The 24,314-nt window shown below is 25.7% G+C and overlaps 1 protein-coding gene across 3 annotated transcripts in view; it reads right to left on the reverse strand.

The window, feature by feature from the left end:
• Positions 1-24,314, reverse strand: part of LOC111639654 (FERM and PDZ domain-containing protein 4-like) — a 169,350-nt gene that overhangs the window by 64,730 nt on the left and 80,306 nt on the right. For all 3 annotated transcript variants that reach the window (XM_023385572.1, XM_023385584.1, XM_023385578.1), the window contains 2 exons: positions 21,232-21,407; positions 7,682-7,963 (listed from right to left, as the gene is read on the reverse strand). In XM_023385572.1, the coding sequence (XP_023241340.1) occupies positions 7,682-7,782 (101 nt within the window). In that variant the 5' untranslated portion in view covers positions 7,783-7,963; positions 21,232-21,407. The remainder of the gene's footprint in view (positions 1-7,681; positions 7,964-21,231; positions 21,408-24,314) is intronic.

Below are 24,314 nucleotides of genomic sequence, written 5' to 3' on the forward strand. Positions count from 1 at the left end.
CTAAACATGTATCTAAATAAACTACTCTTGACTTTTTAATAATTTTATTTCTAATAAAAGGCTAAATAAAAAAGACTGCAGACATTGTTATAAGAGAAAAGCAAGGCATATATACCACCATTAAAAATCACAGACAAAATGAATTTAAAATAATTTAGACATTCACAAAAAACAAAATTAAATCATTAACAAAGTAACTTATACAGTGACCCAGATAAGACAGTAGAAAATAGTGTGCAATACAGAAATAGGCATGGATACCGAAGTGGCTAGTAATCATCAATTTTGGAAATGATTTACAGAAACAGAAATTTAAATTCGAAAAACTGTGCTCAATGCTACACTTAAAAAGATAGAAAACAAGTTGAATGATGATGAAAAATGCAGTATTAATTAGTTTTGCCAATGTAAAGTTTTATTATTATTATTATTATTTTTATTTATAGTGGTGAAGGTGCAGTGCCGGCCCGAGGCAAGTTTTAGGATGGAGCAAGATCCTATTATGGCCCCCCTGAAAATATCCAAGTGAAAAAAATATTTTTTCCTTTAATTTTCTTTACCACTGAGGTGCCCCCTAGGACTTAGTGCCTGGAGCGGCTGCTCCATTCGCCCAATGGTAGGGCCGGTTCTGTGTAGGTGGAGTGTATCCTAAATACCATTTATATCAGTGCCTAGTATAGTGCCAGATCAGGGTCAAAGCATAACTACAGAAAAACCTATTACTTTATGTGCTGTTTATATATATATCAGTACTTAGAATTTCCTGATTATATGACACATCTTTAGTGTGACAGCCTTCTATAGTGTGATGTATGGGCTGTTGTGAAGCCTTAAATGTTTCTGATTTGTGTAGTGTATGATATATATATCATATCTATATATATATATCCCTCTAGCAATGGTGCTAAGCATCTAACTTCCTTTTAGTAATTAGGCTAAGCTTCTGAATGATAAAACCTTGTAACCAGTATCTTGTAGATTTTGTAAATATTATCTATTAATAAATGGGTATTTTTATTAAATGATAACTAGTGGAGTGTACTTCCTTCGGGTCCGAAGTCCACAAACGCGATCACTCGTGCAACAATTTTTAAGCAGCCAATCCAGTTTCTGTGTCTGTTCATAAAGATACAGTGGTGTCATCCTGACAAGATGCCAAAGAGGTACCAACCTGCGGTCACAATATGATGCCTGTGCAAGAAAGGACTACTGGCACAATGTTTTATTGTGCCAGTAGTCCTTTCTTACACAGGCATTATACATATATTATTATTATTATTACTGCAAACATATATTTGGCAATGACATATTGCAATGATAGCTTCCCCCTCAATTAAGCAATAAATAATAACCCTGGCAAAAATAACACAAATATACCAGATTTTAATATTGTATGTAAAAATAAAATACAATAAAAGCATAAAATTTTGATAAATAGTAAAAATGATAAACAATAAAACAACAAAACACCTAAAATAAGTCCAGTGAAGAACAAAAAAAAACTATTCCAAATATTTTTAAGCTGAATCCACTGGACTTATTTTAGATATTTTGGTGTTTTATTATGTATTGTAATGCACAGTTTGAGATAAGGTGATGTTCATAAATTATATCTGCATTTTTCTCGAAAATTTTACTCCCTCTCCCCTCCTGGGACATCCAACAAAACTTGACCCCCCTTAAAACCTTTATCAATTTATAAATGCAAAATATCATAAATAGAAATAAAACATACAAGAAATTAGGTATATGTATATATATATAAATATACCTAATTTCTTGTATGTTTTATTTCTATACCTAATAGGTGAAATAAATATAATGAAATGCATAAACTGTATAAAATTTAATGAAATAAATAGATGTCTACTGAAGCTCAACTCTTCTCCCCTAGTCCAACTTGTTTAAACCCTCTCTTTCCCTTCCAGTGTGGATGTCATTTGTGGACAGCCCCTAAGTAGCATTGTAAAAATGGTAAATATAATAAAAATTAATTTGTTTCAATTATAGCTAATTTTTGTATGAATTGTATTTATTTCCTTAAAAGTAATTCAGTTAAGATGAATTTATTAATTTGTTATTTAATTTAAAGGATTTTTGATATAACTATATTTTCGTTCTATCATTAACTATTACCAATATTTAGATATAAAAAATTTACAAATACTGTACTAGAGTTTATTATAATTTTATTACGATTATACAGTATTTCAGAGAGATAAAAACTTTTTTTAAATTCCTCTTTTTCTGAATTATTATAAATAAAACAACACCCTGTCTATCAACATTAATTAACTTTTAATTGTAACAAAATTCTCAAGATTTGAACACTTCACAAATACTTTTCACAGATTATTACTGTCATCTTCAGGTGAAATTTAGAAAATAAAAACATGTTAAGATGTTCTTATTTTCTGAATTTCACCTGAAAATGACAGTAATAATCTGTGAAAAGTATTTGTGAAATGTTCAAATCTTGAGAATTTTGTTACAATTAAAAGTTAATGTTGATACAGGGTTTTGTTTTATTTATGATCTATTTTGAAGTTAAGTTGCAAACATTCTATTTTAAATTATTAATAAACTAGTATAATATATCACTTGGAAACATCACATATACAGTGTTATAACGAGCAATTTATTATTATTAATAAATTTATGTTTGCATATTAATATTTTTTATTCTATTAAAAATTGTGGGATCACTCACCTTGAACAAATACAGTACTGTAGTTATTTTTATTTGTTGAAATAAAGTATTATTTATAAAAGCATTTACACACAAGCTATGAGAAGAAAACTAATATTTACAATGAACAAATAAGTTTAGATTGATTTAGGTGTCATAGAACTGAAGATTTATGTAAATACTAATGATAAGCATTCATAAAATGAAATATATATAGACTGAAACAAGTTTAAAAATAAATTAAACATTGTCAATTTTTAAAACATCTGATAAATAATTTTATCTATAACATTTATAATTAAATGAATTGATTAATTTTAACGTTTTAAATAATTTATTTTACTGTATTAATTAGAATAAATCATTGATTTATTGATACCGTTTTGTTGATACATTGATTATATTATTAAATAATAATAAATATTAAATTCCATTATAAAAACATGTTTCCTGATAAATATTTCAATAAAGTATGATTTTTTATTTGATATTTAGATTATTATTAAATACATTTCTTACTTTGTGAAAATTTTAAAATTTAGATATTAAAATTTGATATTTTCATTTATAACATATTATCTAACCTTTCTAAATAATATTAACCAAAGAACCTATAGGCATAAGAGTAATAATTAGAGAGTTTTATTCATATTTTGTTTACATCTACTATATATTAATGTTATTCATTCTTAAGCTTGTGCTAGTTAATAATCATTTGATTAATGACACAATTTTTTTTTTATTATTGTTGCACTTTAATTATTGTTATTTGCAGAAGAAAAAATTGTTAGCAAAAAATAAAATCAGTTAAATTGTTCAAACATTGTAAAATACTACTACTTCTTAATATCTAAACTAGCTAGCATTTTTATTATCAATTCTTTTTTAATGCGTTGTCTAAAAATTTGACTGACTAGACAAACTGGTTTATTACCGTGTACTAGATGCTTAAGTTGACAAGTTTGTTTAATTTAAATTACAATTACTTCTTTCCTGTTGCTTATAAAATAATAAATTATATATCATTTTATTCAGAATGTTATTTTTTAATTTATAGACATATTTAATAATTACTAGCAATTTTCTAAAATAGTTTACTTATAAAGTTATGAAATTTCATCTTATTTGTAGTGTCTTTCAAAAAGAATGATAGCATTTTAAATTACTGTATTTATGTTAATTATTATTTGAGAATGATGATCTAATGTCCATTAAAACATTGAAAAACTGTCAAAGTTTTACATTTGCCCATTACAATTTCTCAATGTGTGCCTCATGTCACACAGCACACATCTAAATGATATTCAAATTTTTCCTACACTCACTACAACATATCCATTGTCACTTTTCCCACAGTAGCCACAATTCTACAGCTCCAGCAGATTACTTATGTTGGACAATAATGAGTGATTTTTGACTTTGCAAACTACAAAACAGGAAATGCCTTCTCTATTACAGTCATTATCTGGACTAACTCCTTTTGAGTTCTTCTTCAGGTGTTATAATAGTTACCAAATGGAATGTCATACAGAATATAATAGATTTTACTGAAAGAAACATAAATTCAAACCATCATTCGAACTATAAGTATAAAAAATTTAAAGCCACATATGCATTGTCCTGCATGTAATGAAGATCCAACCAACAATTATACCGTTGCATCAAGTAGAACCTGAGTATTTATCTTTATAAACTTAAAATTTGGCAAATAATAATATTGTGTTTTAGTTTTATATAATACATACACTGAATTTAATGTATTCCTTCAGCCATGTTCCAAATAAATCTTAGTTGCTGGCATATCAAAGATGTGTTCTTTACTGCTATTATCTGTGCTTTCAGTTGATTTTTCTATTTTTGTTACTCTTCATAAATGAATATATTATACTGAAGGACAACTACATTGTGAGTTCTAATATAGTTCTGTTTGGTTTCTATTATAATGCAATTCTCAAATTGTAGCTACTTATTTTTCCAATTTTCCCTCTTTAGAAATTAAAATTTATCAAACAAATCAAATTTTATTACAGATCAAATAATAAAATTTCTGGAAAATCATTACATTTTCTTCAAATTCCCAAAAATTACTATTATAAATACATATTGTAAGATTTGTATTTAATGACAAAACCAAACAATCTATACAAAACATAATATTAATATAATTCATACTATGTTTAACAAATTATCTAATGTATATGCATAAGTTATCAATATTAAAGGAGTACAGTACCAATTACTCGTTTTTTAATCATTAACTGTAATAATCAGTTCTTCCACCAATTAATCATTAAGTGAAGAGTAATTCTTCAATAATCAGAATAAATCAGTAAATAATCATTTCTTTGTAAAAATATAATTTAATAATTTTTAATTTAAAAAGTAATAAACATTAAAAAATTATAACTAGAAAATTCTTGAGAATTCTATAATCCTGCATCTGCAGGTATATAGGAATGCTACCAGCTATTCAATGATCCAAAACTTATGGCTTAATTATGTTTATTTTGATAAAAAACATTATGTTTAAAGAAAGGATAAATGTATTAACAATAATTCAAGGATAATCATGGCGATACATCCAGTTTTGTTAAAAACTACAGCATTTTATACCTATGCTTTCAATCTAAAATCTTTATTTCACACTAAAAATGTTCTGTTATGATACTAATAAATTTTTAGAATTATATATTTTTAAGAAATAAGCCACAATCATTCAACATCTCATCAATTAATTTTCAGTTTGTCTACCTATTTTTAAAAGAAATTGTTCTCAAGAAAGTAAATTGTTATTACATTGCCAACTATTTCATATTGTTTTGTTAACTATATTTCACTCAACAGAATATCTGCTGTGTGGAAATAATTGTCACATAAGTCAGTCAATTTATCAATTACTAATGGAAAATGCAATCACTAGAAATATTAAAATCATTGTGCTTATTTGCTCAGAATGGCATCAGTATAGAATTGCCAAGAAAGTATATAATCCACATTCTACATTAAAAATGATGATTAAACACTATCTTGAATCAATTTGAAGAAACTTTATCTCAGTAAACTATTTGTCAATCTTGAATATACTGTTCTGTTATTAAAAAATTATCACTGTACATTATTTGATGAAATTGTCCACTGCTTGGTTTGACTGGAAAATTTCATCTAAAATCTCAATTAAACATTATACAAGATCCATAGAACCAGATAATTGGGAATCTAAGCTATTACAGATAGATTACGCTATTTATATTGATCATCTGAGAATAGGAAGCAACCTGCCAGAGACACTAAAGAAGAAAAAGAAAGCATAAATTGCACCCAAGCATTGTTAATTTAAGAATCTTGTTGAGCCAATGAACATAGTTTTATTTATGTACATGTTGCATCAATTTTAAGTCATTTACATCATATCATCTTATGAATCAAGAAAGCATGCCTGCTAAAACACAATGTGGACAGAATGCTAAGTAAGAGAGATCCTAATTTCCTTTATTTTGTAAATATAAAATTATACTAAGATATGTACCTGTTGAGGATATGGCCATGCTGAGCTTTGTAGAATTTTCCTGACACCATTTGATGGATTTTTAAAAACTTTTTGTGGGACAAAGTATTTTAGTTCTTTGATGAGGATAAAAAATAATTAGACATTTCATTCATTTGGAAACATAAAAAAACTGCAGCTATTAATACCAGGAGTAGCCATACAAACAACCTGGGTAATTTTTTAAAAAGTCTTAAAAAGTAGGTTACTGATTAAAGTAAATTAAATTTTAATAGATGTAATGAAATAATTACATATCAACCCATCAAACACTATGTGACCAAATGTAACCTAGCCTGACTGAAATAAGAATTGCATTCTTCAAGCAATGCAATTTCCAGAAAAAGGCAACAATCTTTGCACTTTTTGCCAACAGCAATTGTCCAGATCTCTCTAAAGACACATCTGGGAGAATATGCTAATGCTATCTTTCATTTTCCATACAAACTGCCAATTGGCCATATTTCCATCAGATACCTTAATTTCTTTATTATTATTGTGTGCAATCATGCTATGCACCACAGTAATAAACCAATAGGGATTGCAATGTTTCTTACTAAGTAATGGTCACAAGGAAAATAAAAAAAGAAACAAAACAATCAAAGCCTTTCCTTCCAAATCAAATCTCCACTGAAATTTCTAGTAATAACCTAACTTGAAGAATTCAGGCCAGACTGATATGTATTTAATTATATGTATGATCAATATGTATTATCATAAGTAATATATACTGTATTTTCATCATATTAACTATATTATGAAAATTTATTCTGTATATTAACTTAATACTAAATTAGATGAAATACAGGACAATTTCTATCATATAATTTGTAAATTTTTCTGCTTTTATGCATTATTCAATCAATACAAATGTCAATATAACATTTCTTAGAAATAGTGAGCACATATTTTCCTGCATAATTATAACTTAATTATATAATTTATATAATTTTATACAAAATAAATTAGACAGGTAAAAATTGTTTATTTTGAATGAATTTAACATTGTTTTATTAAATTAAAATTGTTTTTTAAACAATTTTAATTTGTCAACAACATTATAATTTCTAGAAGAATGTGTGTAAAAAAGAAAATATTTTTAAGAATTATAACAGTGTGATTTATATAAAAAAATTTAACATTATTGATTATGACTGAAAAAACTATATAAATTAAAATAATTTCAATGATACAAGTTTAAAAACTGTAAACATATTACTTAAAATTATTCATTTAATTTTTAAAAATGTAAATAATAATAATAAATGGTTTGAAAGAGATACAAGTAATAACTTATAAATTTTTGTCTTTAAGAAAATTAGACTGGAATAATTAGTCGAATAAATTAAAATCAGTTTGCCAGTGTACATCTTGATATATTATTCAGAAATTTAAATAAACAGCTGTTGTTACAATTTTCATTTATTTATAGAATATATTTTACTTACTTCATATAGTACAAACGTCCATCTGGAGTGAGATGTGCACTGCATCCTTTCCTTAATCTTTGGTTCAATTCTGTAAGATATTTTCCAACATCTAACTCCATGCTTATCCTTTAAACATACAACTTAGCCTTCCCCAGCCATGTTTCACTCAACATCCAAACACAAAAGTGCATGGCACTTGTTGAAGTAATTTCATTATGTTTTCTTTCGATCAAATAATAGCAAAATGCCAAACTGATAATTCAGTTATCATAATGATTTTGATATCTTTCAAAAAAAAATCTGCAAAATAAAACAAAAATTAATCAACAAACAGTTTAATGAAAACACTTATAGATTTTAAATTAAAAGTTTCATTCTAACAAAAAATTAAATTATATTAAATTAAAAACATTATATTAAATTTATTACATTATTTTTTCCAAATATTTTCAAACTTAACTGTAAAATTGTGAAATTAAATTGTTAACAACTTTTTAATTAAATTGCTGAATGAAAAGTTTTCTAAATTAAAATTAACTGTCAAGTCAACTTCACACGATTTTTAGTTAAATTACAACATTTGAAAATGTTTTATGTTTGAATTGATATGACTTCAGTTAATTTATAATATAAATTATAATATAGTAGAGCCTCGAAAACTCAGCACTCCGGATAACTCGGCCACACCTTGGTAGGGCAAAAAAATCCTTAGTTAATTAATTTTCTTTATACACAGCTTTATAAAAAAGCTCTCGTAAAGTATTTTTCTGAGGTCTGTCTTATCAGGTAAATTACTGTACACAGTGTATTCATTAATTTTCATTTTTATGTAGTAAAGGCTTTATGCCTTCATAAAGGACGTACTTTTCCTTTGTTTAAGTGTATTTGGGCAGTTTATTCTCTGTTGTATTCTCAAACAAACAATACATACAAGTACAGTACAGTATTTTCTGAGGAAACACGCATACTTATCCTTTTTTAACCCCATTCCCGATAACCCGGCATTTTTACAAACTCAGCCACCCTTCGGTCCACATTAGGCCGAGTTTTCGAGGCTCTACTGTAATATAAAAATAATATAAAACTGTTACTATTTACAGTAATTAATATATTTAAGATAAATATTAAATTTTTATAAAAATCTATGACAATTTTCATAGATAACTGCATTTAACAATTCTTTCTTGATAAAAACAGCAGAGTAAATTGATCACAATAATATCAGAATACTGTTGTAATCAGGATATTAAATTGATAAAGTCAATAAAATTAAATTTTGATAGAGTGAATCAGAAATAAAACTGTTTGATCTCTATCAGGAGAGTAGATATTTAATAAATAAATTTAAATATTATTATTTTTAAGAAATAATATAAATAAATATAAATATATGTATTTATGGTACAGCATATGCTATAACTAAGTTGTTTTGCATGAGGAACTCAGTACTACTGTCTATCTCTAAATAACACTATTTATTTTTTATTTATTTTATAAAATATTTATTGAAACATTTTTTTCATATTCTATAAATATAATTTCAAATTATGAAATCAAGTTTAATTCTTCAAAAATTATGTTTTGCACACTTTAATTAATTAATATCTCGTATTTTGCTATGGCATTATACAATAGAATCTAATAAATTTTCAGATAATCTATCTAAATATAGTACCCTTCTCAGAGTATAATACATGAAGTTTAATTCATTTTAAACTATATATGTATCATTATTTACAAGATTAAAAAAAGGTACAAGCTAAAGAAAGATGATTCAATATTAAAAAATGGAAAAACTTTTTTTGTTTTTAAACATTCTAATTATTATAGTCTGAACAATGAAAGAATAGACATGAGTAAGCCTGAGCTGAAAGAGTCTATGTCAGATGAAAGGGATGAAGGAGATATGCAATTAACATGTGAATAACATTAGAATTAAGAGTAAGTAATAAATCTTGCTTAAAAAAATAAAACAATAAAATTACAATAAAGATGGTATGAAAATGTTTTAGAAGTGTAAAAAGCAAAGCAGCTGAAAGAGATCAGATCCAAGTGTCAACTCCCAAGGGGTAGCCATGTCTTCTTCCATCCCTTTCATCTGAAATAAAACCTTCCAACTCAGGCTGATTCATGTCTACTCTTTTGCTGTGCAGACTATAGTAACATTACGTAGTTAATTTTTCTGTTTTAATAGTGAAAGTTTCATTAGATATTTATTCAGTGAGTTCATCATATTTGTATAATGTTTCTAATACTCTGACTAACAATTTGTATGTGATACATCATACCAAACTTTGAGTTTTCCCAATTAAGATTGAGAAGAATAACATGAGAAAACATTTCTTACTTTTTATTTTTTGATGATAAATCATATTATATTGATTGTATATTCTGAAACTAGCCAGTATATATGACTGTCACAGAAATCTCTCCCAGTGTATTATTGAAGAAATGAATAGGGCAACTATTGTGAAACTTAGTGTGTATTGTCATGACAGTGCAAGCACTTGGCCCTCTCCTCCTATGTCAAATCTGACTTCCTAATGGAACTAGGACAACAACATTGCATAGTTTTAAAGGATGATAAGACAAGCAATTTTAACTTTTATTGCATTTCAAAATATCAAATAGAATTTTAGAGTAGGTTTTCAAAATATGATGTGTATGATGAGAAAATGACTACAACAACAAAATAAAGGTCGACAGTTTACAGGTAAAAATTAAGCAAGTTTAAAGTATGTTATGCTAGCGAGGTTATAGTTTGACACACATTCAAGTATGGAAAATAGTAAATATATTATTATTGATAGCTTTTTAAATTTATTGCTTTTTATGGCTTATGTACTTTATTTTCATCAAATTAAAGTGTTACAGTTGTCTATAAAAATGTGTAATTTAAAGGTTAATTTTTAATTATATAGTGGATCCTTGCATAACATGATGTTTGCATAATGTTACTCCTCCATAAGAAAATATCGGTAATATTTGAATTAAAAAATTCACATAATATGCTAATTAATGGATAGCCTTATAAGATATGTGTACAGTTTTTGACACACACACTCTCTCTCTTTGTTGTGTACAACAATATACTTTTGTTAATAAATCCCAACATTGAAAAAAATGACTAAAATGTTCTACAAATATTTTTTAACTGAATATTTATTTAAATAACTAGTAAGTATGCTTGTAAGAAATTCAAATGCCACTAATACCACTAAAAATGTCCATATAGTAATGTCTTGACTCACTCCCACCCATCATGTACAACGATATACTTTTCATGACTCTTCTCCTCCTCTTAAACTGTACCCATAATTAATGGCTAACCTTACACGACTATGTATGTAAATGATAAAGTGTAGATGCATATGAAAAATAATTTATAAAAACAAAACCATCTCAAAAAGTTGTACTAGTATATAGGCACTAAATCTAAAAAGATAATTTTTATCGTTCAGTTCTCTTATCATCATCTTTCAACTTTGGGGACTTGGCACACTTATAACATTATTGGGGACCAAACAGGTTCCATCTCTTTAAAGTTGGCATCCATGTACTAATAGGCGTCTAAACTTCAATCAGTCAATTTATATATAAAATATACCTTGTAATGTTATTCACTTTTGCACCAAGTAATACTGTTATATGAGGTCCACTGTATTATTTCCTGATAATTTTAAATTAAAAAAAAAAAAACAATATACAGGCTATATTTAGTTTATAGTTTATTTTTATAACTATTAGTGATTTAAAGGCAATTTTGCTGAATGATAAAGACAATGATCAGCAATAAAGATAGAACTGCTTTTTAATGATTGCTACATTGAATAAATTAAACAGTATTTGATTGTGTCTATCAATGATTTTCAGAATAAATAAATATATAAATGATAATAACTTATTTAATACATTTGTAATTATAATTTATTAAATATGACATACATTTTGAATAAGATAAAGGTAATAAAATTTCAGAAATCTCTACATGCATTCTTCTACTGTTAATCAATCAAGCTGTATGTAAATTGGCATTTAAGTGTTACTAGACAAAATGCAAAAATTTCCTTTCAACAGGAATTAAAGATATAGGGATTATAGTAATTATTTATATAGGAAAGAAAACATTTATTAATAGTAAAATTATCAGTAATTTAGTAAAGATATACTTATATAAGAAGTTACTTTTATGTTAATAATCAATTTTAAGTAGCTTTAACAAGTGCATATTATTATTTTGTTTTTTATTTGATGTATTCATTTTAATTATCTATTCTAAAATGTAATTTTTTAATTTCCTTTGTATTTGATTACTGACTACATTTTAATGTAATTAAAAATCTTTAAATTTTGTGTTCTATATTCCAATCAATTAATGTTCAATCCTGAGGATGTCTGCCCATTCAGCCAAGAACGTCTGATAAATAAAATATTTCTGTCGGAAGAGACTTGAACTGTTATCATTTATTCAATTCAATAGTTTACAAAATTTATTATTATTTGACAATTAAAAGAATTGAAATTTATATTATTAGCTTGTTTTATAAAAACACTTATTTTTATTTAATTCAGCTTCCAATAAGAATATTGAGGAATACATTAAATCTTGAATTTTTAAAATATTTTTAATATTGATTTAAATATATTTCTGTATACTTTTTACTTTGTAATATATTAAAAAATATTTTAAATTTTATTTTGTATTCTGTATTATATACACACGGTTATGATAAAAGATTGATGTTACTTGAAAAGCAATATATTCTGTAAAATAATTAAAGATTTGATGAAACACAAATCAATATTCAATATTGTGTGCCTGTAACTGTATTAATACAGCATCTAGAACTAATTTAAAAAACAGTTTACAAGATATAATCTATCTTTATAATATTATTTATATATAAGGTAATACTAAAATAAAATTTAAGATTATAAGTACAAGTATATTTCAAGCTATAATCCATTTATTAAGAAATTTTAACATATTTACTGATAACAAATTTGTTTGATTTGGGAAATGACTGACTTACAAAAAAATTACTTAATAAATTGACCATCTGTTGGCATATTACATTGGATCAAAATGTGCAATCAATACTGCTTCAACATTGGCAAGAAACATTTAACCAACAGTTGACTATTTGTTTAAACTGTAAAATATTTGTCAGATCATTACACATAAACTAACATTAAGTTATTTAAGTTTTGTTAAATGCAAGAAATTGAACTTAGGGTGAAAAATATGATAGAAATTTCAAAGGAAATCCAGAAAAGAAAAAGTTAATCTAGAAGAAATAAAAAAAAAAATTCTCTGTGATAAATCACAGGAACTTGTAAACAATTTGTATAAGTATAGGTATAGAAGAGCCTATAAAAAAAGGACCAACTCTACTAGTGTTAATTGAATTCTAGTAATTGTGAATGGATGTTCATAAGACTTTAAATACAAAAAAAAAATTTCTTTTATTCTCTTCAATATTGAAGATTTTTAAATTATATTTTATCCTGCAGTTTTTAATCTTTATTTTACAAAAAAAAAGCATGTTGGTAAGTGGTTCCATATTTATATCATCCATAAGACACAATGCTAATAATTTCTAAGGAGTCAGTTTCCTTAAAAAATTATTAGCATTGTATCTTATGGATGAAAGAAAACATTGCTTTTGACAAAAAGTTTTCAATAATATACAAGTCAAGTGGGAGCAGACAGAAGTAAAGATTGGATGAAAATGTAGATATGACAGAAAAATCCTTGAATCTATGCAGTTCGCTACAATGAAATTTTAGAAAATTGATAAAAAAATGCTCTTAAAATTATTCTGTATTAAAAGAGAATGAAAAGTTCTTACAGGTAACATATGTTTCTTCATTCTTTCTGCCCACAAAGTGGGAAAAAAAAACATGTTCTATGAATTCCTTTTTATTTATAAAAGTTAAAAGATTTTCAGAAAAAAGTGAATGCAGTTGCATGGAATTCTGTTTTTTTATATCATATTTCTACTCTTTTACTCATGTGAAACTACACTTCCTTTCAATTTTTTATATACAATGAAGGGTCAATAAATAATTTTTTTGTTTTTTTGAATTATTCGCGTAAAAGTTTTTTAGAGTTTTGGACAAATTGAGATCAGTTATCATAGAGAAATGTATTTTAAATCTATGCCAACGTTTTAATGCATTTCATAAAGACAAACCAATTTTTTGGTTTATATTATGCCAATTAATGTCTGGAAGCTATTATTCTCTGTAATTTTTTAAATTTTCTGAACTAGTGGTTAATTCTGTACACTTATTTCCCTACATCAAATAGACATGTAGTGCATATATTTTAATTCTTATTCATATAATGAGATTTATTTGTTGTTATTACTTATAAAATTGACCATTCAAAAATCATGCAAAAAATGAGACTATAAGACTATAAATCACACTGATTACACTGTATCATAATTTAATCCATTTATAATTATTACATTTTTCCTGTAAATCTGAAATATTTAAAACTGACATATTATAGACATACAATTGCAAAGTTATTTATAAAAGAGCAAAATATTACATAGTTAAACACTTCAGGATGGCAGATTATTTACATTTGTTAGATGATTAGTTAATTGAATTATCTGATGTAAAAAACTTAATATAAAGACTAGAAGACTTAAAATCTTAGAAGTGAACAAATGGTTAAAAAGTTATTTGTTCCAAATAAATATATTTTGAAATGTATATTTAAATAGATAAATAAGTGTATTTAAACTTAGAGTAATAAGGAAAATAATTTTATTAAATATCTTACAGTTTACGAATAATATAAAATGTATTTTTTGAGTTAGAAATACATGTGATAGAAATAATGCAACCAAAATAAAAAATAAATGAAGTTACTACATTCCACAGACTATCTATTAATTTCAATTACTTCAGTTAAAAGCATTCCACACTATAAATTGCAAATTACATCTTAAAATTGTTTTTAATTCTGTTTGAACCAAATAGTTCCACTCATATGATTAAAAAAAAAAACCAAAATTCCTAAGTTTTTCTTTTTATTTTTATGAGTGGAGTGATTTAATTTTCATTATTTTCTACATTATTAATATATTATTTTAATTTTAACTTAAATAAAAATTATTCTGTTCTTCTTCATAATCTAATCTACAGTCTTAACTTTTTAAGTTGTTTAAAACCTTCAGAATTTGTATAAAACATAATTCTATTTTTTTATATATATATATTATTTTTTAAATGTTTTTTTTATTTGTGTTTTTAAAGGAATGTTATATCGTTTATTAGGGAGGTATTTCTTTTCTATAGCATTACTTTTGTGAAAATTAAAAATTAATTCATTAACTAAGAATAAAATATTTCGTGTAATTGTATGAACAAACAAACAAACTTTATACAAAATAAAACACTGAAAAAGTCAAGGATTCAGAAAATATTTACTGACTCCTTGAGACATTTTTCAGTTGATGTTTTATTGTGTATGAATTTAAATATAATGGAGTCAACAGACCTTTAAAGATTAGATGCAGAAAGTAATCATAAATCTTTTAAGTCTTTATTAAAGCGATAATTTAGTTTCTAGACATTGATGCCTGTATTCACAACCAAAGATTCAAGAGATAGAGTTAGAAGTTAACTTGGTTAATAAGCATTCAATATGAAAAGAAGAGTGGATGATAATTAGTTAATGTTTAACTTTAACTCTTGATTCTTGTTTGTGATTATGGTCCTGAATGCATCTGAAATCTTTATTATTATTTTAATTAGAAATGACACAAAAAGGATAAATTTCTCATTTTTACTAAATAAATACAATTTTAACAGTAATATTGATGAGCTAATGAAAGTCATCAATACTATAGAATAGTATTTAAAAAGTTATGTAATATAATAATAAGCATTAAAATAAAATATAGCAAATTATTGATATATATAAATAGAATCATATATTTTTATGAGTGATATACTTACACAAATGTTTAATACATATTTCATATTTGTTTGAATTATTTTTGGGCATTTCAATTTATCATCAGTGATCTAAAGATAAACATGCATCCAATGGCAGATCTACTATGAAACTAATGAAACAACACAGAATTGTCAACTGTTAGCAAACATGTTAAGGGGTCCTGGCACAACTAGTTTTAATGAGTGAATTTTTTAAGAAAATCAATGGAGTTTTGAAGTGTTTTTTTTATTAAAATAAGACAGCTTTTTATTGATATAATCACTAAAATATCCTTACTTTAACACCTATGATTACAACATATGAGATAACCCATTATAACAATTTTAATCAAACTAGGAGATGTAGTGGTTAAATTTTTAAAAAATTTGTAATGATCTGACATAAAACAACCCTGATGAAAATAACAATGATTACCCAGACATCAATGCTGATGGGAAGTGGCTCACTGTATGGCCCAATTACAAGGATCCATTCCATTTTGAGGTCTTACCAGCAGTATGGACCTTGGATCTTGTTGATGTTGTCCTGTTTTGTTGCTGGTTGAAAAGGGTTCCCATAATAGTTCAAGCTTCAGGTTACCAAAAATGTAGGTCTGCCATAGCATGCATCACAAGTGTATTTTTTTTTTTTTTTTTTTTACTCTTTTCGCCCTGTGGGCACTAAAAGGGCCTATTATTGCAAGCCCATTATGGGTTCGGCCAGGCCCACAATGGGGCTGCCAGGTGGTGAGGGATGGGGCCTGACATACCGAACAGACCACCCCCCAAAAAATTCCTGGGGATTTTTCGACCCATTCAGATTCGAACCCGGGTCCCCCAGAGCGGTAGACTGTCACCTTGACTGCTTGGCATCTGGCCGCTAGTCAAATGTATTTGAAAACATATATTATAGAAGACATATATATTAGTGATGTTACCAAATGGTTTATTTTTTGCCAGAAGTTTAATAAAAATGTATGCAAAAAAGTGTAATCTTCAGAATAAATCATTTAGTAACATCACTAATAAATATACACATATACATCTTCTATACTTTGTTTTCAAATATACTTGACCTGAGATGCATTTACATACCTTTTAGATCACTGAAGATAAATTGAAATGCCCCAAAGGCAGTTCAAACTCAATGAAAACAGCTTCTCAAATGAGATTTGTATTTTTGTTTTAATAGCTTAAAAAATATAAAATAAGTATTTAATATTTGTATTTTTGCATATAAAACCAAATCAGACATATGTTAATTATGAAACAATACAGTTTTGATTCTTATTATAGCTCAATAAAAATCTGGCTCTATCATTTAATTATAGTGTATTGTGTTAAGTGCCATAGTGAACAGTTTGGTGCCCAGGACAAATGCATATCTGACACCCCCGAATCAATATTAATTACAAAAAAATTCTACAAGCTTTTAATTCTATTTGGAGAACATAAAGTCAGTGCCTGGGGGCACATGTCCCCACTTAGTTAAACCTCTGTGTTTGTATATCACAACTAAGATTAAAATAGTAATATACTAACTGCTTATAAAATATTAAAGCCATTAAATAATTTTACAACTATGTATTTTGTTTGATACAAAAAATACTTTATTTGCAGCAAATCTGATTTTTTTAATAATTTTTTAAAGTTATTTGTAATTAAGAGTCTTAAATTATTCAAAGTTTGTTATAGAAAAAGCTTAAATTCAAATCTCTCCGAAAAATTTCCATTAAAAATCTTATTCCATCATTTGAAATTGAAGCTAAGAGTATTAAGAATGAAGAATGTAAGAATAGCTTTTTATTAAATGCAGAACATGTATTAAAAAAACTTCAAAGATAGCAATACATCGACATATTTTAAATCTGTAAATAAGGTCAAACTTTTTAAGTAGAAATAATTTAAGTCTTTTAATTACAGATAAGGTTAAAATGTAATTTATTGCAATAAATACAATTTTTCTAATGAAGTATGAGAATTTTCATGTTAAAAACAATATACAAAATACAGTTTTATCCTACTGAAATGCTTACATCTTAAGTTAAAACAATTTCATTTACCTATAGAAGTAATATTTTAATTATAAAACTCTAACCAGAGCTCAAATTTTAAATAGATGCAAAAATTAGATTNTCATATTACTGCATTTCGGTAAAATTCAATATTGTTCAAAATATTTTTTTTTACAATAAGTGGAAAATAAGAAATCAAATATTTCTAGTAAAACTAACAAATGAAATTAGTAAAGTGTAATAACTTCTTTTATTTATCATGTACTATTAATTCACAACACTTAATTCAATGGTGATTTTATTTCCAGACTTATTACACCAAGGACCATATTCTTTTAATATTCCCTTACATTATTAACTTTTATTTCTTTCACCAATGGAAGGTGTGAAATAATGTAAAAGAATATTAAAAGAATCTTGTCCTTGGTATAATTTGTCTGGAAATAAAATCATCATTGAATTAAGTGTAGTGAATTAATCATGAAAAATTTAACCAGACAAGAAGTGCTATTAGAAATATTTATTTAATTAATTTTCCTATAACAACAAATAATCAACTCTATCAGATAAAGATCACATCACAACACCAAATTTCTATGTTACCATTTTATTTTTTCAAGATTATTTATTTAATTTTATGATAGCTTATCATAATTAAACTTATCATACTTAATTTCTAAACATATTATCAAAATTAAGTGTTTTGAAAGTAATCACTTTAAATTATATACAAAAGTATCATGCAATATTACAATTTCATTATTAGTATAATAAATTACAAAAGTGAGATTATTAATATAGAATGTATGGAATAATAAAATAAGCTGTAATGAAAATGTAAATTCGTGCAATAACTTAAAAATTTGACTACCAAAACATTAATAATATAAAAATCAAAATATCAAATAAACAGCTGGATTCCTTTAATTAAGCTAATAAGGCTAAATAATTACTGGCATGAAGCAGGCTATCAGGCTACCATCTCTTGTTACATTTAATAATTATAAATAAATAAATTAATTTAAATTAATTTTAGAATATTCTGAAAGAAAAGATCAACCTGGAGCAGAACTCAAATCAGCAACTTCTGCTTACCGAGAAGAATCCAGCTGTTTGTTTGATATTTGAAGTAATTACAGGATTAGCTGTATTTATTATGCATTAAAATCCAACAGTACCTATGTCTGTCTATATAAAATCATGAAATTTATAAAAGTTGCAGTCAAAGGCCTATGCTAATTAGGTGATAAACTATTCCAGTGAACTAATACAATATAGAATTAAAATTAAAATTTTCTGCTATTTAATCATTAATAGCTACATATAAGATACTAACAGTAACACTACACTGATAAATTTCTTACATATGTATAAGAAAAAGAATTTTATAATAGAGGTAACTCCATAATGTCATATGTTGTTCAAGCATATAACTAATTATATAAATTTAAGGCTTCAAAAAATGGTTAAACCAGGATGTCATACTAAATTTATGATAGGTTTGAATAAAATACTATGCTTGTTATTTGCTCATGCCTGTAAATAGTGTTTGAACATTTAACTCTCGTTACATCATCTGTTATATTTGCGCACAAACTAGTTTTAGACTATCCTTTTTTTTACATAAATATTTCATATCATTCATAAAAGCATGCTTCTTTTGAAATATTAGAATTATATTATATGAATATAGCTGGAAAGAAGTAGATAATTATATACAATATCAGACTCAATATGTCACTTTGCAGATTAAACCACCACAAAGTTTAATTTAATATTAACACAACATTGACTTTTAAAATGCTATGTACTTATTGATGATTTGCAAAGCCATCATTTCAAATACTGTACTTACCATGGATTTAAATAAAAATTATTTCAATATTTTTTTTATTTTATCTTTAATTAAATGCATTAGCATATAATTAAAAAATATATTTGTGATATATTTTAAAAACTCTGAAGTCTGTATATCATAATTCAGTAGATATTATCACACTATGTGACTAAATTCCATGTTTTAAAAAAAAAATCTAATATTTTGAGTATGGATTTTAAATTATACTCTATATGAAATCTAAATTCATTCAATCAAATTTCAATATAGCATCCTTCTACATAATGCTCCTTGTAGAATGTCAATGAATACTCATGAATGGATCTTCCTTATAAATATTAAATACAGAACCTTTCGGTATTTCTGGATTACTAAATGATTTTGCATTGCAAATGACATCATCGCCAAATCGTATAACTTTCAAATTTTCAAACTTCAGATATGTATGCAGACATCATTACTTTATATAATTCTTATTGCTTAAAAGATTTCAGTTGCACCATACTCAAATTTTAGAGGCACACAATGGTGAAGCTACATTAAGGTTTGACTGTTATAATGTTTTATTATTTTTTTCTACTTTAAGTACAAAATAAAATTATAATAACAATTTCTTAAAAAGTTTATTAAGAAAGAAATTATATCATGAAGCCTATCAGAAATGTGCTGTAACAAATGGAAAACTGTAATAAAAACAAATAGAGCTATAATCCTAGGTCCCACAGCTTTTGCAGTTTCATGTTAAAAAAAAAAAGTTAACAGTAGTATAACTAAGGTTACAATTACTATTTTTTTCCCCATCTTTATTTACAATTCTATCTTTATTATTGTTATAGCTAAATTAAAACCAAATTTGGATTTTCTTACAAAAGTAATCAGCATTAAAAAAAAATTTAATATCTTAATTTATCTTTAATATCTCCATTCTTCATTAAAGCATGATTACTTGTCTCCCAAGTGTAGCTGAATATCCTATTAGAAGATAGGCTAAATATTCCAGTAATTTAAATGCTTAGAATATTTGGCATATAAAGTCAAAGTAGTTACTGTAGTTAATTTAATGAAGTAAACAATATACCTTTAATGGTGGGTAAGGTTGGAGAAATGCTAACATTTTAAAATATTCCTCATACATCTCTCTGTTTATGCCTGAAGATGGCTTGTTAACTGGGTCAAAAATGTTAGTTTCCCTAACCTTAAAGGTATATTGCTTTTTCAAAGATACTTCATTGTAAGAACAGTTCTAAGAAGAAAGTCCTCCTGTTGCTAGATGGCAGTTGGAAAAAATCCAGAACAATCCCAGAAAATCAAGACGTCTGGCAACCCTATCCTCAGTTATATATTTAATAATCATACATCAAATTCATGATTTATGGTCTATAACACCTTTTCTGAATTTAAAATAATTCAAAAAAGTTAGCTGTTAATTCTGTTGTTTTCACAAAATTATGATTCTGTATATCTATCTAATTACAGTATGTAATATGTAATGCAAAATGATGGTTTATAATTTATTTTTATATAAAGTTAATGTTGATCATTATCTTAATTGTAATCATTAAAAATAAAAAAATTAAAGTAACAAAATTAACCAAAGTGGTGTTTGTAAGTAAGCACAGCTATAAAACAGTTCTAAACTATGTTCACTCCATGGAGATAATATGGACTACAAGCCAAGTCAAAGATATATATGAGTCTACATATATGAATATAGCATTTATGTTTCTTCTGATTAAAAACAATAAAATTTGACCTACCTTGTATAATTTAAATACTGTGAGAAGAGTAATGAAATGTAACAGTAATCTTCTAATGTAGAATTTTCAAAACATTTAAATTTTATAATTCTGGCCAATTAGACAAAACAGTTTCAAACACAGCTTTATCTATATTTTCCATCTTTGATCTATGTCATTTTCTTCTCTTTTCTTATCTACAAAGAAATATTACAAAAATATAAGAATTTGTAAACATATAACAAACTGAGAAATTCAAACTATAAACAAGACAATCTTTTTCTTCAGCAACTATACTGAATAGTAAGACAAATGTTTTCTGTCAGATTCACAGCCCAACTTCAGGTCCCTCACAGTGAAAAATAGAATGCAATTGTATGTCATAATTGACCTAAAGTTGGGCAGTGAATCTTCCCAAAACATTTGTCTTACTCTTCTGAAACAGTGGCTTTTTTTTTTTTTTAAGTTATGTCTCGAGACACTTGGAACAATTAGTTTAAAGACTGTAAAGTACATAGGAAAATAAAGTGGATGTGGAAAAGTCCAGTGTCTAGTGTCAACACTTTATGGTGTCTCAAAACATAAATTATCTTATTATTAAATATAGTTGCTGGAAAAAAAAGATTGCCTTATGATAATTTTAAACATCACATAAATTACTATTTTGTTTTAATTGTAGTTATAATCAAACAGATTATAATTCTGACTAAATGATTTGATAAATCTAAACTAATATTTAAGATGAATCCAGGAAAGTGATTATAAATATGATTGGTAATAAATAATCATATTAAAATAATTTATAACTGTTATGTCAAAGAATTCTCTGAATTTTTTTTATGCTAAATAATCAACATATTTCTTAAATTTTACATATACACATGGTGGCCAAACTGCAGTTCTTCTACGCTCTTAATGCAGCTCCTGTACATTGGACCCATCCCTTATTACTTCAAGGTAGGGGTCTGACTTTGGTACTATTCTTATATATACTGTATATAGATTATATATAAAATACCATTTCAACATACAATGTGGACTCACACATTTCTGATATGTACAATGTACTGGTATATGGCTTTATTACAATGTTTCCCAACCTTTTTCGTGCTATGCCCCACCTTAGCCTTTCTAAAATTCTTATGCCCCCCTAACACATATAGCGGCTATACGGTTAACTTAAACTCTGGACGAGTCCATTTTCGAACTGCCCCCTTAACAATCCAATTGCCCCCTGTGGGGCATGGGCCCAATGTTGGGAAACACTGCTGTATTATGACAAGGTTTGGCCACTCCTGACATATACACTTATTTAGATAAGCTGGCTGAAAAATTTGGTTTATTATATCTCACACCTCGAAAAGTAAACTCAAATTTTATATGTTCATTGTAAAGAAAAACATGGATAAAATTCAGATTATACAATGCTTAAATAGGATATAAACTATCAGTTCTGTATTTTTTGTAATATATATAATAAATATGATATACTAGTAATATAATCCATTTTAGTATTACAAGCAAAATGTAATAAAGCATTAATTTACAAAAATATTGATAAATAATGCTTAAAACTAGAGAAATGATTACAGATATACACTAGAATTCTTTTTATCTATAACAGATATTATTTAGATTATTAAAATAATTAAAATGGATAATTTCACAAAATGTTAAAAGAATATAAAAATTCAACATTCTAAGCCATTCTATATCTAATATAACATACTAGATTTTGCTAATGCTAGAAGTATATTCTATCAGTTAAACTATTATTAACTAAAAAAATGCATTTCATTAATAAAAAGTAAATTAAACATATAATAACAATAATATATGCATTAAATACTAAAAGTTAATTCTCACTCTGTCATTTATCAGATAATACTGCTTGAAAATGTGAAATACACAAATTTTGATACATACAGCTGTCAGATAACTCAAATATAATTTTGTAGTTCCTCTTATGTAGATCTATATCTTTATAAGGAAACTGTAACATCTACACTTTCCTTATAAGACAATATAAAATCTTTGCACCTAATTATTTAATTTTCTAAATACAATTTAAATAAAAAAAAATGTCTACATAATTAATATAGATAATTATAGAGTTAAAAACAAGAAATCTCAGTATAATTCCCTTACATTGATTAATTTATGCTTTACTTATTTCACACAATTGAATTTTTAAACTCTATTGAAAAAAGTAATATATAAAGCATATATTTTATTCACGATATAAGCAACAAAGAGCGGATATAAGATATTGAATACTGTGACATTGCTCTTTCATATATATTGATATATCAATATAATAAAGAACAGATATAAAATATGACAAGAAATTTTCTTATTCTTAAAATATTTTCATATAAACTTCAAAATTTGCAGCTTACAGGTGAAATACAGTTTAGCTAAACTGTTTTATTTCTTGGCGAGACATAAAAATAAATATGACCTACACTTATAAATATCAAATATTTACCATCGTATTTTTTCCTCCACAACTAGATGCCAAGTGGCATAAGAAACAGTCATTTGACATGATACTTAATGTTAGTTTATGCCTTTTCAAATCCATACTTGCTTCTAAAAAAAAAAATCTGTCTTTTGTTGAGATATAATTGGTACATGGGCCAATCAAGCCATTGGCAAGTTCTGAAGATAATAAGTTTTGTAGAATGATGTAAATGGAAGATTATGAAAATTAGAAAGAATTTAAGAAAATTGAATCATAATACAATAAATTTACGTAAGATCTGACAATACAGAACATGTTATTTTATCATAGAGCTTATGCAATGTATAGGATTTGCAGATCAGATTAAAAGAATTGTGTTTTGTAAAAAACACACGATTTCACTCATATTTCAGAATTATTTGTTTTATGAATTTAATTAAATTAGAAAAGTAAACAATTCATAAGGTTAATATCTAAATTGCTAATATTTTTGTGAATTAATATTTAAAATATAAAATGAGATATTATAATAAGTTATATACAGGATATTAAATAATACAGAAATTTACATACATTAAAATAATTTTAAATATTTAAATTGAATCAATATACATATATTTTATTTATTAATATATTAAAT

The sequence above is a fragment of the Centruroides sculpturatus genome, unplaced genomic scaffold (assembly GCF_000671375.1).
Source record: "Centruroides sculpturatus isolate CEXI.00-Female unplaced genomic scaffold, Cexi_2.0 scaffold212, whole genome shotgun sequence".
In the NCBI taxonomy this organism is placed as follows: Eukaryota; Metazoa; Arthropoda; class Arachnida; order Scorpiones; family Buthidae; genus Centruroides; species Centruroides sculpturatus.